This window comes from Gymnogyps californianus, chromosome 13, assembly GCF_018139145.2.
Source record: "Gymnogyps californianus isolate 813 chromosome 13, ASM1813914v2, whole genome shotgun sequence".
Classification (NCBI taxonomy): Eukaryota; Metazoa; Chordata; class Aves; order Accipitriformes; family Cathartidae; genus Gymnogyps; species Gymnogyps californianus.
In genome coordinates, this window is record NC_059483.1 from 14,578,028 (window position 1) to 14,594,369 (window position 16,342).

General features: G+C 37.9%; 1 protein-coding gene across 1 annotated transcript; it reads left to right on the forward strand.

The window, feature by feature from the left end:
* The first annotated feature begins 1,043 nt into the window (after positions 1–1,043).
* ASB14 (ankyrin repeat and SOCS box containing 14) lies at positions 1,044–11,075 on the forward strand. Its single transcript, XM_050904805.1, has 9 exons — positions 1,044–1,171; positions 1,700–1,753; positions 3,132–3,265; positions 3,359–3,517; positions 5,485–5,730; positions 7,376–7,547; positions 8,506–9,049; positions 9,918–10,071; positions 10,882–11,075. The coding sequence occupies exons 1-9, from the start codon at positions 1,044–1,046 to the stop codon at positions 11,073–11,075; spliced, it is 1,785 nt and encodes a 594-aa protein (XP_050760762.1).
* The last annotated feature ends 5,267 nt before the right edge of the window (positions 11,076–16,342 follow it).

Below are 16,342 nucleotides of genomic sequence, written 5' to 3' on the forward strand. Positions count from 1 at the left end.
AACAGATATTATCAACGGGATTTATTTCTATGCTCCATTGTTTGTATTACTATCTTAAAAGGGTAAAAATGTTTTTTAATTGAACCCTTTCAATTTGGCAAACTTTTTTTTTAAACTAATACTATTCTTAAGCTTTTCATTTTATTTTTTTTTTATTAACTCCATTGTGGTTACACCAGTGTGTTTTATTTTGGCCTGTATTTGGATATATATTATTGCAGTATTTTATATATATCCCATACAAGTATTAGAAAAAAACAGGCACGTATTGATGAAGAATGCAGAATTGTAAGTTTATCTGTTCTAAATGGCTGTAGATTATGTAGGTAAGGTGGTAAAGTTGGTCTTTTTTCAAGCATGGAGTTTGATGTTGTTTCAGTTGGAAGGCTGATGTGCATATTAGCACAAATCTACAATACTTTCCTGACTACAAGATATGGCCCTAATGATATCTTTGTTGAAACAGTTTGAACAAAATTATTATTAAAAAATTTTATGTCCTATTATTAGAAAATTTCATGTCCTTCACTTGCCCTTCACTTCCAGGCCCTCTGTGAACAAACTGAAAAAACATCCCGAGTCTTATTGCACATCTGTTTTCCTACTAAGGAAACATCAGAGCACAATTGTGATGATATTTGCGTGTCTAAAAGACTTAAGAGGGAACGGCTATTTATCTGAAAACTAAGTTTTACTTATTTTTGTTGCTGTCTAATAAGTAATGCCAGAACAAGTAGCATTCTGTATGTTCAGTCTGTGGAACAGAGATTAAAGCTAGCACATGCTATTGGAATAGAAAACCTTTACTCTGTTCTAAATAGAATAACTCTTTGCAGCGCAAAGTTAAATACTTGGGAGGAGGCTGGAGCTTGAGGTGGAGAAGTTCCGATTCATTTATTTTAAACTATGTTTCATTTCTCTTGATACTTAAACAGCAATTGCTGTTTCCATTACTCCAGATTTAACCTGAAGATTTAACATCTGCTTCCAATTAAAAAGCAGTGTTTCCCTACGAAAAGCGATCCAGGTTGTGCTGATTTGCCATGTATAACTCTACATATATGTTTGATGATGATTCTGATGATGAAATCCCTACCCAACAAGCGATTCAGGAAAGCTTACAAGATAGGCATAAAATTGAAACAAGTGGCAGTGCAACAGAGGATGAAAGGTAGTAAGTTGTTACTTCTATTTTGGGTGTTTTCTTGGCATTATTATAAGCACATAGTAACCTTATTTTCCTTTGTGACTCCATATGTTGTATTGCTCTGACCTTGTCTCATGGATACTGGAAACCACTGGTAGCTCATTTGTTCTGAGTTCTCCCTGAAAAAGTATAGCCATCTCCTCGAAAATACGGAATGTATGAAATTTTCAGGTGACATTTTACATCAATATCTAAATGAGTACAAGGCTTTATGAAGAAGATAAGCATGTGATGTAAAAATAGATTGGTATGGTAGCTTTCTCTCATTTCAGTATTTAATTGTTGGCCTTCGTGTGAAAAATCTAATATTTATAGTGGCAGGGGAAGACCAACAAAAAAAGTGTTTTAATGTGTTAAACCCTGACAAAACCTATGTAACTTACAGAAATCTAACATGTAGTCTAGACTTGAGTATTTAGATTAAGGTATAATTATATCCTGAAATTCACATTAATTCTTACTTCTCACTTTATTTCTGTTCTGTTTATGCAGTTTCCAGTATATTGCAAGTAAAGAACATGGAAAGATAATTGCAGCAATTCGGACAGTTAAGTACAAATACACCGCACTAAGCCTATACCCCTAGGAGTCACTTGGGTATTGCATTGTTGAGTAATGCCTACATTTTAGGTGTTTGATCATCTGATTTAAGTGCAGTTTTTCTTTGTATAGTCTTGGGAGGAGTAAGGCAACTAAAACCAGGACACCCAAAAGCTAACTTACTAGATAGGAACATGGTAATGGGATGGGTTCAAATGTCATTCCTCTCAGATTCCAGTGCTTCATGTCCTGGAATTAGGGGACAACGCCAGGCCTCTCTTGTAAAATAAACAACAGGATGGCAAGGCCCCCAGTCAATTAATACTTCATAAAAGCATTTGCCACTTTGTGAGATGATACCCAGATTAAAATCCCTTCTCTACTTGAAGAGTGTTCCAGAATTGTTTCTTAACTGCCAAACTTCAGTGGATTCCAATATGAGATGCTCTTAGCCTGTTCCTCTGAAACTTCTGCTTTTTGTGGTATAATCAATTTATATACTGAGTCACAGAGATACCTAAACAATGAGCATAAGTAGTACAGTAGTTTGGACAGTTGTCTGGCAGTGGGAAACTTTCAGTGCAGTCCTTACATGCGTCATAGTAGTTATAGAGATATTTAGTGGAGTAGGAATCAAGAAACCAAGTCTTTTCTGGAAAAGCAAATGCTATAATTGTTCCATACATGATGGAGAATGTGTCTAAACTCTGGTTACACTTGCTGTCTGGTCTTATGAATATATAATTCTTCCATATGTAGGAGAACTTCAGCAGCAGAGATTGAGAGCAGTCTGTCCCCTCACCCTATAGTTGTAACTAACAGAAGGGCAGACTGCCTTCTCCCAGGAATGATGGGATAAAAAACAAAAGCAGAAACCAGGCCCCTACTTAAACAGGCTTTCCAGCCAAGAAAGTTTTGCTGTTTCTTGATGAGATACAAAATTGAAAACATAATTACTTGTGTTGATTAAAGATCCAATAAGATTGTTAGTAAAAGCAGGAATAACAAGATAGGTCTCATCCCTGTTAAATCAGCTTCATTTTTCTTTTGCCAACCTAAATATTTTTTCCTACAGTTTCACTAGGACACCTGTTTATACATTAAACTTTCATGCACTATTGCTCATGAGAGGATTGTATTTGAAAAAACTTACTTACAATAGTAGGACTAAAAGATTTCAATGCATAATTCAAAGTGCTTTGTGAGTCAATGTCAATCATTGATTGTTCCATTCATGTAAACCACCCTCTGAGAAAAAATTGCTTTGACAAAGCAAGTTGTTTATTCTAGATACACTGGTGGGATAAATGGCACTCAATATATTAGTTGCCTGAATTTTGTTTTATGATGAGTAATGGGATATGTGTCTGTCTTAAAATATCATAGGCCAAGAAGAGGCCTTGATGAAGTTGGTGAAGCACAGTACTGCTTTTGAAGAAGCAGATCAGCAAGGCTGGCTTCCTGTGCATGAAGCTGCAGCACAGCTAAATAAGAACATCCTTGAAATAACTTTGAAAGGTACAGAGTCCTTCTGGTTTTCCACCAAAAAGTTCTACAAAGTCGGGTTTGAATCATCCACTTTCAAATGTGTTCTGCTTTTCTGTATTTCAGCCTCCCGTGCAATTACGTGGGAACAGACTACTCTAAAAGGGGAAACACCTCTCTTGGTGGCAGTAAGAAATTGCTTTGTAGACAATGTCCGCTTTCTCCTGCTCAATGGCTGCAATCCCAACGTTAAGAATGAAGAGGGAGATTCTCCTTTAGTTACAGGTGAATAACTTATTTAGGGGTGGAGAGGTGAGGGAATGGAGGTGAGATTGTAGTTACACATTTTAGGTTTCAATTTGACATATTTGATTTCAAATCAATATCTAAAGTATTTTGCTGTAAGGAGCAAAATATGTTAATCTCAGTATTGAATGTGCCTGTCCCTGTCTGTTTTTCTTAGACGATATCAAGGCTTTAAATGAGCTGATAATTCCAAGTTAGGGACTGTCACCACAAAGTTCTTAGCATTGTTTATTAATTAAAGTATTATTCTTATTGGTCTACTGAAGTATGGGAAACATAGGAGAAGCTAAAAATATTTCCCCAAAGTCTGATCTATTGCAAGGAGCTCCAGATGGCTACCATTTTCCATCCCTCAGTTGCAAAGAGTTTGAGGTTCAGGTTGAACATAAATCTTTTTCCTCAAAGAATCAAACAGCTTTCTCCATGAAGTGCAGTGTGTCTTCCTCTGCTTTCCTTGGCATCCTTTATGCAGCGGTGCCAGTTAACCAGGTCCTCCTGCTTCTTCATGCTATTACTGTTCTTCATGTCTGCAGGCATAAAACATTCATATTCTCTGCCTACATGGTATCTCTTTCATTGCATCAGCTTCTCTTTCTTCAAAATCCATGGTAATTGGTTTTGATTTTCAAAAATTATAGCAAACCAGCCTGATTTATCTGCGTTACATAGAGCGTAAAACAGTGTTTGTCCCTATTCAGACGTTGTTGGAATTAATCCAAGTATGACAAGTGAAGAAGCTAGCCAGGCCTAAATTCTTGGTTCACTTCTCTTTGAATTCTTTTAATTGAAGAAGGTCCCATACCTAGTATCACTCTTAGTGTGAATGCCATTTTCATTTGATCATGCACAAAAACTCTAATTCTTGATTTGTAAAGAACCATATTTTGCCAAGATGTTTTTCAAAAATGTTCTGTGTTCATTTCATTTGCTTAGCTCAATTTGGGCTATGATGCTGCTATTCTTACTGAGTCCTAGCCAAAAAAAGGAAAGCATGTTCTCATTTTCTGAATTCTAAAGGAGCACTGTAAGTTTCTTGGACTAACCTGTAAGTTTTTCTGTATTGGAAGGGTGGGGTTTTTTCAAAACTATTGTTAAAGGAAGAGGAAAAAGCCTACCACCCATCTGTAGGACCCCCAGTCCATCCTTTTGAAATGACTAAAGCTTCTAGTGAGGGCCACCTGCTTAGAAAAGATGTAGAAAATTCCTAGATACTTTTGAAGTGCACTATATTAAAATGCACCATCCCGGAAGGAGGGGATGTATGGGATTTATCTAAAGCAGCGATGTAGGTTGCAGATAATAGGACATCACAGGTTATAGTATGCTGTCAATGGTATTTCAAGCAGCTGTGGCACATGAAGCTTCTCTGCCTAATCTGTCTTGGTGAAGGGCACTCACTGTTGTACCCTGCACAGCCTGGGAGATCAAAGAGAGAAGGAGGGAAAGGTGTTCCCTATTCATTCTATCCACTGGAGCCAATCTTTTAAGATCCTTACTGACTTAACAGAGCAGGCTTATTAAGCTCAGAAGGCATATGACACAGTCATTTTAAACTTTGTTTCATATTCTGGTAACTGCTTGTGAAGATTAAATAGAGCTCTCTGAGCAGGCCAGCTCCTGACCGCACCAAGTCCCTGTATATGGTCTCCATCTAGTGGCAAGGAAAGTTGCTTTCTGTTGCATTACCGAGCAGAACAGAGGATTACAGAAAGAAAAAGAGATTACCATATAATTAGTCATTTGTATAGTTAAAGTTGTCTTGGAAACAAAGAACAGACTTGTTGATAAGTTAAACCTTTCAGTGTAGTGTGACATTTCTCAGTGTATAAATAGCGCTGCCGGGAACAGCTCGAGCTTTCCTGGTCTGCCACATAACAGAAGCCATAGTGCATAGAATAGTGTAGAATAACATTCTGGCTGATAATTCTTCGCTTATTGTCTTACAGCAATTAAACATGATTCGTATGAGATTGCCTCCTTGTTGATAAGTTCTGGTGCAAAAGTGAATTTGCAGTGTGTCCACAAGAGGACTGCTTTACATGAGGCAGCCAGACTAGGCAGGAAGGATCTGGTGAAGCTTCTCCTTCGGTCTGGAGCAGATCCTGACCCTCGCAGTGGATATGGGCTCACACCTCTAGCACTGGCTGCACAGATCGGACATACAGAAATTATGGAGCTCTTATTGCAAAAAGGTGAGACTGTTATATAAGATGTTATAGGAAGAGAAGGCTCGGGTCGGGGCTCTATCTTGCCAGTGTTATAAATATCTGATGGGATGGATTCTTCTCAGTGGTGCCCACTAACAGGACAAGAGGCAATGGGCACCAATTGAAACCTAGCAAATTCTGTCTGAACATAAGAAAACACTTTTTTTCTGTGAGGGTGGTTGAACATTGGAACAGGTCACTCAGAAGTTGTAGAGTCTCCATCCCTGGAGATACTAAAAACCTGACTGGACGCTGTCCTGGGCAACCTGCTGTAGCTGACCCTGCTTGAGCACAGGGTTGGACTGGATGATCTCCCGAGGTCCTTTCCAACCTCAACTATTCTGTGGTTCTGTTTTACAACTCAGTAGATTGATTTAGTAACATGTAGGTTCAGTGGTGGTGTTCTTCAAGTGAGTAGAAATTGTAAGCCACATGTGTTAGTACTGAAATGTTTAACGCCCAAATGGGACAAAATGAATCCTCTTTCCAACAGAGAAAATTATGCCTAAATGCAGAGGCAAAAAATTGTTCTTAGCTCAGTAGCCAGTAAAACTTTGCATTACTGAAGTGAAAGGAAATGAACTGTTACCATGTTACTGAGTATACAGCCTGTAGCATTAATAGATCCAAACATATACAAAATATATTTTTAGAGATTACTTACTTGTAGCAAACTGTAGTAGTCATCAGTGAATGCTTTGCAAAACTGCAAGCAAATCTAACACATTGCAGGAGATATTTTGTTTGCACGTTTGGGTGGCATCTTCATTTATTTGAAGAATTTGACCACCAAATCACGTGAGTTGAGGTCCATCTAAAGAATTCCTAGTATCTAAAATTCATGTTATAAGATAGATATATGCGTATAAGATGTGTATATACACGCACACACACACATATTCTCTCTAAAGTAGTTAGCCTATTTACACACATTTTTATTAGTCTTCTGAAAGTTCTGTGATTGGATGAAAACTGGTTGTTGTAAGATATGCCTTCAGAAATAGCAGCAGAAGTAACTTCCCTTACTAAAAAAAATAAAATGCTATCTGCACCAAAAGGATTGTTGTGATGTAGTTAAGTACAGGCCTGATAGAGACGACATTTTCATAATATTCAAATAATATATTAATATTTTAATGAATAGTTGTAATTGTTTTTAAATGCAATATTGTTTTCTCATGTAGACAGGTCACCTTAGGAAAGGCCTGGCAAGACATTTATGGTGGGGAATTTTATATGATGGCTCAGCAGCGCTGGAACTGGATTGTATGAACTGTTTTGATACTGGGTTCTCTCATATTTACAGTTATATCTGTCTGGTCTTTGTAAAGTAGAAGAATTGAAATGCATTGCATGTAAGCCAAAAAACAATTGTTTGTATGAAAAAGAACCAAACTCCTTGCAGCAAGTGTTACTGTGTAATTGTGTTCAAAGCAATATGTGGACCTTCTTGTTCCCAGGATTACATAAACACATATAAAATCAAGAATCCAACATGAAGGTTTATGCCCGTAGTGGTTTTATTTGGTGAATAGAACTCACAATACCATGTCACTGGAGGGTTGGAGATATTAATTCCTGCTGGATATTTACAGTGACTACTATGAAAATCCTTGTTGCTTCTTTTCAGGTGCAGATGTTCTTGCACAGGCAATGGATTGTGCTTCTGTCTTATTTGAAGCAGCAGGAGGAGGAAATCCAGATTCTCTGAGTCTTTTACTAGAATATGGGGCTGATGCCAATGTACCAAGGCACTCGGGTCATTTGCCAATCCACAGAGCTGCATATAGAGGACACTTTCTGTGAGTTAATATACTTGAAAATCAAGTAATGGTGACACCAGAAATACTAATTTTGCTAATTCTACCTTATAAAAACCAGGCAGCAAATATGTAGTTTTGTAGAAGGAATTCTTTTTGACCATGTAATGTAAATATGAGTTTTCTGTGTCTGAATGCAAGAGACCAGTCAGGACAAAATCTTCATCATTTTAGCATGAACATACTAATTCCTATAGTATTTCCCCACTTGTCACAAATAGTAACTGTCCAGTCTGATGTTGAGGTTCTTGGGACGTCCTCACTCTCTTTGGGTATGCCTCATCTCCACCCCATCACAGGAAGGTCAACTTACTAAATAAACAAACAGACTTAGGGGATAAGGGTTATCCCTACTTTAAAGACAGGAAGGTTACTCAAAGATATTTATGCTAAAATCACAACCAATAAATGAGAAACAAGTCTTCAATACTAGGAATGTTGCATTGTGGTTAAGAATCTGAGGATTCTTAATTCCTATGTTAATATTTTATATATATTAATTAAATTATAAACTTAAATGTATTGTATATATTAAATTATATATTAAATGTATTCATGTTATAATATATTATGTTCTATTAATTCCCTAATTCCTTTAGGTTAAGCAATAACACTCGACATTCAGGAAAAGCTTCCATTGAGAAGGAAACTTTATTCCTCTAGCAAGGAATGGGGTTGTTCATGAATAATTGTATAATAGAATAATATTTTATGTGTAGTAGGTGTAAAGTCAGTATCCTTTGCTGGCTAACAATTTAATTGTTAGCAATTAAAGTCAATGGAGAGGTATAGCATGCCATGGTACTGATTTGGTAGATTAAGACAATTATATACAGTCATGATAAATTCTGAAGCCCAGCAACACAGAGAAATTCAAAGATTGAGCTAGGTGAACCAGTATGTTTAAGATTCTGAGATTCTTCTTTTTTTAATTCTTCAGAGCCCTAAAAAATTTAGTTCCAGTTACTAATTTTGATGCCATTAAAGAAAGTGGGATAAGTCCAGTTCACTCAGCAGCAGCAGGAGCACATCCTCAGTGCCTTGAGTTTCTCCTCAAATCTGGGTTTGATGCCAATTTTATGCTGGATCAAAGAGTTCGTAAAGGCTACGATGACCACCGGAAATCAGCTTTGTACTTTGCTGTTTCCAACGGGGATATCTGTTCAACACAGTTACTGTTGAATGCTGGAGCCCTGCCAAACCAAGATCCCATCAACTGTCTGCAAATAGCCTTGAGAATGGGCAACTATGAGTTAATAAATCTACTGCTCCGACACGGGGCTAACGTCAATTACTTCTGCAGAGTGAATACAACACATTTTCCATCAGCTCTACAGTATGCTCTGAAAGATGAAGTCATGTTAAGAATGCTGATGAACTATGGGTATGATGTGCACCGCTGCTTTGATTGCCCTCAGGGAAACAGTTCGCATTCCCAGTATGTGACTGATGGATGGACTTCTACTGTTATCAAAGATACAATGGTAAGTATAGCAGATGGCTTCTTAAGTTGTTTTACTACCAGTATCCTCCCTAAAACTAAATGAAAATGTACTTAATGCAGTGTCAGAAAAGAAAGTTTTGAAACTGTAAGACAGTTTACACATAAAGATAGGAATAGACAAGGCTTTAAAATTAAATAGATGTTGCCATGAGGCCTGGTTCATGACAGCAAATGATCATAAACAGTATTTTTGAGTTATGAAAATGTAGCTAATGATATGCTAATGTTCAGTATAGAATTGGTTCTCCAGGGCAGTCTTGTCCATGCTGTGAAAGCAGGGACTTGCAGGCTGGCTCGCTGGGTTGTCTTGTATTCTGACACTAACACTGGACGGCTGTTGTAAGGACCCCCTGGAGCTGGCATGGTAAGCACTGAGCAGAAATTAACAAACCTGGACCAATCTAAAGAGGATCCTAGAGACGCCCATCAGCGTCGTTGTTTTGCAGTTTGTAAAGTCCACTTGAACCTAATAAATCCTTCTTTAACCTGAAGATAAGGGGGTATGGCATGCACTGGGCTGGTGGGTCCCCCTGTTCACCACGCTGGGACGCAAGTCTAAATTCCGCTTAGGGAGTGGTAGCACTTCTTTTTAAGCACTTAGTTACCAAATATACAGCTGCTTAAGTTCATTTTTGGACCTAGTACAAAATAACCATCTCTCAAATTTTCAGATTCTACTAGTGAGGCTTAATGCAAGCTGTGACCACCTCTAAAGCTCCCCTGTCTGACAGAACACTCATTCTTCCTGATGTTCTGCTGAAGTTATTTAATTGGTCTTGTCCTGCAGAGGTGGAAGGCATTTACAGGAGTATTGAACATTATCGTATTAAACATTTTGTTTCTATCAGTTCTGTGAAGTGATAACCTTGTCATGGTTGAAGCATCTGTCTGGGAAAGTAGTGCGAGTAATGTTAGATTACGTCGATCACGTTAGTATCTGCTGGAAGCTAGAAGCAGTTCTCAAGGAACAGGAACTCTGGCCAGATATCAATTTGATTTTAAGTGAGTATCTGATGTTTACATTTGAAATGACAAACAAGCTGTTTTGGGGTTGGGGCCTTTTTTGTTGGTAGTATTCTAGTTTTCATTTTCTTTAACTCAGACTGGTGCTTTTCTTGACCCTTGTTAGGCCAGAAGTTATGTTTTGACAGTAAGAGAGCTCTTAAAAGTCAGTCTGTGTAGGATTTAAACTAAGTTTCTGCCAGAAGTCTGCCAGACAGAAACTGCACAATTTATGTAGAGCACTTGTGAACTTTAATTACAACGTAGACAACACAGTCCTCTTCAAAGGGAGAAAAGCTTTTCCCCCTGCTTCAAGTTGATGGAACAAATCTAATAAATCACTATTTTTAGTTGAGTGATTTAATCCTAGTCTAGATTAATTCTATGTCCGTTTTGCTTGTACATAGATTAAGAAGAAGTGACTCAAAATTCTGCTTTTAGTAGCTTCTTCAGGTTGACAGAAAACTGGCACCAGTTATTTGGGGTTAAAGTACATTCCCCAAACTTTACTACTTAAACTTGTACTAACCTACATTTAGCCAACTTGACAGAAACAAAATCTGTTGATTTAGCTGCCAATGATTGTAAATATACCTGAGAGATGTATGGGCTGAGATAAAAGGCTAGATCCTCACAGGTCCGGTTGTCCAGGGACAGCCACATTTATTTTACCTGTCTATTCACAGACTGAATATGCAGCAAAATCGGGAACAAAGCTTTTGAAAGGTAGCAGAGTATTGAATAAATAAATTGAACAAAATTTAATAAATAACTTACTTATAAATATCAATCTCGCCTTCTCATTTCTAGCAAATCCTCGCTCTCTGAAGCATCTTTGTCGTCTGAAGATACGGGAACGCATGGGCCGGTTGCGTCTCCGTTGTCCTGTCTTCATGAGCTTCCTTCCACTGCCAAACTGCTTGAAAGACTACATACTATACAAGGAATATGATCTTTATGGACAGGAAAACTTCACAGGAACCTACAACCTCAACTGTACATAATTATTAGTTCTATGTTTTGAAGAGAATGTTGACATGGATAAGACTTGTGCAGCTGCTTTTTTCTTTTGGGATTTTATCTCCTATGTATATTAAGGAATACCAGCATTTCCCCCTCACCCTCTGAAGAAAATGGGGAGAACCCCAAAATGTAAGTATTGGTGATCCTATTCTACATACCTACTGGAATATAAACTATCTGAAAGTTATGACAATAGTATTTTAAATGCTTAGTGTGAAAAGTTAAGGAACTGTAAAATGTAGGGCTGCAAACCTTGTGTTATTGCTAAGTTAAAGCCTGTCCTAACAGATAACACTACCCCCACTGCAGGGTTAAACGTGGGGTTTAATAAAAGGTCAGGGATTTAACTAAAACCAGGAAGGGACACAGTTCTTTTTTTCTCTTGTACTTCCCTTTCTCTTGCCAAGAAGTAGTTTGTGTTTGTGAAGTCCTACAGTGAAGTTCTGAAGAGCAGCTTAACTAGATTTTTTTTCACCCAATTAAGCAATCCCAGATTCTAAGCAGTGAAATGGGATTAACAGCTATATGAAACCTCAGCTTATCACAGTAGCTAGTGTGAAATACCGATGTTTCAACAAGAAGGCACTATTTCTGAAAGACGTGTGTGTTCTGCATCTCATCCTCAGGTATTGGTATGTCTCATCTGCCATGTATTTTGATTGCTCTCTCTGGAACTAGGTTTTCCATTTCCAGTGCTGTCCAAAGCCATGCTTGCAATTTTTGGAGTTTCTCTTCATATAGTTGGAGCTTAAGCTTTTGGAGCGCTATCTGTCAGCAGTCACAGTTGTCTCAAGAAGTCTTACATCGTACACACAGACCCACAGCATGCCTGTTCTTTCTAAAAATACTGTAGCTGTCAGTCCATATTTTGGGGGGAAAAAAAGAGTTCATCAACACACTTGGCATTGTTAGTATTTATTCCTTCATTATCAAGTAAGCGTAGGTTTTTTTCTAGTTATACATGCATCTTTATCACAGAAGTTACATAATTCAAAAGTCTGCTTTTCCCCAGAAAAATCTACAAACTTTATAAAATACAAATTTAACCATAATGTAGTTATGACCCATTGCTTTTTACATGGTGTTTATCATATAATAAACTAATGAAGCCTGTGAAGATATGTATCAATACCCATGTTAATGGTTGTGCTGGTGTAGCCTCTGTACATGTGAATTCTGATCATTATCATAACCACAACTCTGCAGAGTGCTACACGTTGTCATGTGACTACAACAACATGGGCACTAAAGAGCCAGCTACGATAGTAAGGATTTTCTTCTTCTAATGCTCAGTCTTTGATTGTTGCAAAAATAAGTTATCAGCATTCCCAAGTACAATAACTTCCTCTGAGGTTATCTGGCTAATAGGATGAAAATTAAGAGAGTTGAGATAGATACACTTTGACAACAGAGGGATATAACCGCATGTTAAAACTTTGTTTAATGGAAGAGAATGCATCCTGTCACCAATAATGGTACTTCCTGGAAGTCAGTATTATGAAAAATGCAGGAGGTTTTTACATCAGTACAAATCCCACCCAAAGTTACTATAGTTAAGCTTTTATTTAATCTACAAAATGCTGACTGAAGCCCTGGCATAATACGGTTACTATCCATGTTTCCAAGATTAAGACACAACAATCAAAGTTGACAGAAGTATGCCATTGGAGGTTTTTAATACAGCTATTCAGGGAAAATGTGCAAGTCAGTCTCAAACACTGCAAAAATCACTTGCACTTCACTAGAACAGGATCAATCCAGAACATCATTGTAAGAATTTGACCACTCCACTCTACTATAAAAGTGACCTGAAAGATTGTACAAAATCCTTGGCTTGCAATATAAACTTCATTAGGAATACAGCTGCATTCACAATGACATGCTGACTTATTCTTGTCAGGACAACTTAGATACCACTGTGGCAGGAAAAAAAAAAAAATCAACTTACTGCTTGGTTAAAAAGAAAAGCCTTGGAGACTAATGGACTTGCAAGAAATTTAGTAAAACAGAGTAACAGAAAGAATATAGAATATCGGCTCTTGCTGTTAAACTAGACAATATCTCTACTAAATTCACTAAGCAGAGGCAGGTTTTCTTTCTCTGTGCGAATTATTTCAGAAATAACGAGACTATATTGTAACATAGTTTTCTCCATTGGCTTCTCCTAAATTCTGTGCACTAATTAATCAGAATTTACCTTAAACATACACACAGTCAAATTTGCTTCTTTATATCAGTGTACATAAATTATATCTTCATAAATAGCTTCAGCTGTTTGAGCATTTTCAGCTCTGGGTTTACATCCATATAAAGATGAAATCTGACAGCATTGTAGAGGGGGAATGTTCCTTAACTCTTAAATATTACTTTACTGTTAGATAGTAAATTGTCTTGATACAATTTCAAACCTAAACAGATTACAGAAGTAATAGACTATCAAAATTCAAATTAGTTTACACTACCTGCTTGTAACCAGTTATATATGGCTAAGTTGTATATGACTCTTAACTTGTCCCCTGATTTAAACTTGGAGAAATCTATTAGTGGCCATAGAGGAGTGCTAGGTATTATCTATAACGCAATAAAATGCATACCCATAAGCACACTTTATATATTTTGATATTCATGCCATTACATACATAAAGAATGTATGTAGCTTGAAACAACTGACAGCAAGACTTGCTTGGTCTGCAGTGTGTAAATCTACATAGCATAACAAACAATATCCTCTTACCTAAGGGAAAAAATGTGGCAGTAACTATGAGGCTGCAATCAGCAACGTAAGAAGTTAGTCCTAAACAACACTCCTGATTCAGTACCAATGCAAAATCACTTTAAAATCATGTACTTTTGAAAGAGTATTTTCAGGAGTGTCTCAAATAATAGATGCACATGAAGCAAACTACAGCTTCAGGTGGAAGTGCTGGAAAGATCAGTCTGTAAGTAAAAGGCAGTAGGAAATATTAAACAGGAGAAATAAGTTACAAGAGAGGAAACCAACCAGTAATTTACTTACAATAATAAAATGCTCAGGTGGTGAAATCCTACCGCAGTAGTTCCCAGGAGAACATGAGGTGTTTATATTAAAAGTCATACTCTCAAGGAAAATGCTAAGCACTTATTTTTTTTTAATTAACAAAAATGCTTTCCAATGAAATAGTTCTAAACCTCATAGGAAAAAAGGTACCAAATAGGTTTTTATTTTGGGGAGGAGGGCATGGATAAAACCTTGGCAGCTCTTTCTTGCTTTGAGGTAGTTCTAATTACAGAGCCATGTGCTCCTCCCCTTAAGCAAAAGTCACCCCACTGCTAACTCATGGCACCACTCCCGTTTAACTTCCTTATCTCTTCTGCCCTGCCATTTGCTCTTGCAGCTTTCATCACTCTCCCAGATGCTTTTATATCTTTTGGTCATTTTACACCAGTGAAACTGTCCAAAATAAGCAAACCCCCCCCCCCTCATTTCATTCATGTATATCGGTCTGTTTTCTTTAACCACTCTCTTCCATCATTTCCTGGTTTTTTTAGTGGTTAAGATGAGAATCATCCAACACAAATGAAATGCACTTCACTCCTATGCTGTCTGTTTTAGAAAACTACATTTAATGACATAGACGGAAAGCCTGAAAAGCAAATGGAATAATTTCAATCATGTATTGCTAAATCTGAAAAATCCCATCTGACAGTGAATTCATCTGCCAACTTTATTCTCCCGCTTTCTTCCTCATCTTTGCAGATTTATGTCTAAAACAGTAATGGTAGGTTTCAAGAAAAAAAATAGAGTAATTCAATTTTCTGACATTTCTTCAATAAGGCTAATGCAAAACAGGCTACACATCAGAAATGCTTTTTGATGAGATGGCTGATCTATTAACTGTCTTCCTTATGGAGCTAGGGCTATTGCAGCTAAACTGGTTAACACATTAATCCTGCTCTGACAAGCTGGGGGATTAGACCCTAGAAACTGGAGACCACTGATTTCATATTCTTCCTGTGCTGTTTCAAAACTACTTCATCTTCAGCATGTCCTGGAGGAAGATACAGTAAGACACAGTAACCTTGAGCTATGCTGTCATATTATTTGCTAGAAAACAGAAATATCAGTAAGTAAAAACAAACGAACAAACAAAAAAACAAAGAGAAAGAAGCATGAACTGGAACGATTTGCAGAGACAAACTGGCTGCCATGCAACTATCTGCAAGCCTAGATTTAGGCACAAAAAGGGAAAAAATGGGATTTGCTGCCTCTCTGTACATTTTTGTTGGCAAGAATAAAAACAGTCTCTTAAGGATGAGAGCTGAGAATAGAAGACTATGTATGAAATAAAAATGCCTCTCTTTTTTTAGGAAAAAGCCTCAGATTGGTGTGGTCCATGTGACAGTATGCTAGCCAGATTTGGCCACAGGGCAATGCCATTTGGCCTGACAGGGCAACAGCAAAAGCAGGTATTTCTGCAAGTGACTGGCTACTCTGGGGATGAAAAGTGTACTGGAACAGGAGTTGCTAACTCACTCAGGAAGAGAACCTGGAGGCTCTCTGGTGCTCGGCCTGCCCCTCCACCTCCTCTTTTAAGGCGGGGTTCTGTGACCCCTTCCTTGGCTGCTCAAGCCCTTCCCTAGGCTGTGGTGCCGTAACGTCTGCTCCGAGAGCTGCTCTAGCTCCTGCTGCAGTCACTGCCCCAGTGCAGTTAGTCCTGCCCAGGCACTGCAAGGGCAGGCCCTGCTCCCCTTTCTCTCCTGTGACAGGAGCCAGATGCAGCAAACTTCTGCATAGAAATTCGCATCTCCAGCACAAACGGCAGGAGGAGAGTGCCTGCTTTAGCCAACACAGGGCCACTCCAGTGCGTGAGGAGAGCTAAGGATACTGATCCCTCTGTGCACCTACAGACATCTAGCAGAGAGGTCCTGAGATTCCGCACTTAGTTTATCAGCACTGAGCAACCCCAGCTATGAAGGGCTGGGCCATCACCAGCTGATGGGGAGATATTCTGAAAATTGCTTCCATTCCTGAACACCAGAAATGCCCTGCAATGAACTGGAAAACACTCATCACTGTTATATTATAACTTGGAGTATAAGTATATTCTTCTCTTTCTACATTTCCTGTTATTTTCATGCCACTATTAGAAAGATATCTTCTGTTCCACTGGATTTTAGTATTTATAGTAATTAGTGCAAAAATAAATATTTCTCTTCAAACAAGTTTTCTCTTCTGGATCAAAAGGTGAATGCACATTTATAACTATAC

Bases quoted from the DNA above. Each gene is read 5' to 3' on its own strand.
- ASB14 (XM_050904805.1), top strand. From the start codon at position 1,044: ATGTATAACTCTACATATATGTTTGATGATGATTCTGATGATGAAATC. The intron at 5,731-7,375 runs GTGAGACTGTTA...GCTTCTTTTCAG, and splicing joins GGAGCTCTTATTGCAAAAAG to GTGCAGATGTTCTTGCACAG. The intron at 7,548-8,505 runs GTGAGTTAATAT...TTAATTCTTCAG, and splicing joins GCATATAGAGGACACTTTCT to AGCCCTAAAAAATTTAGTTC.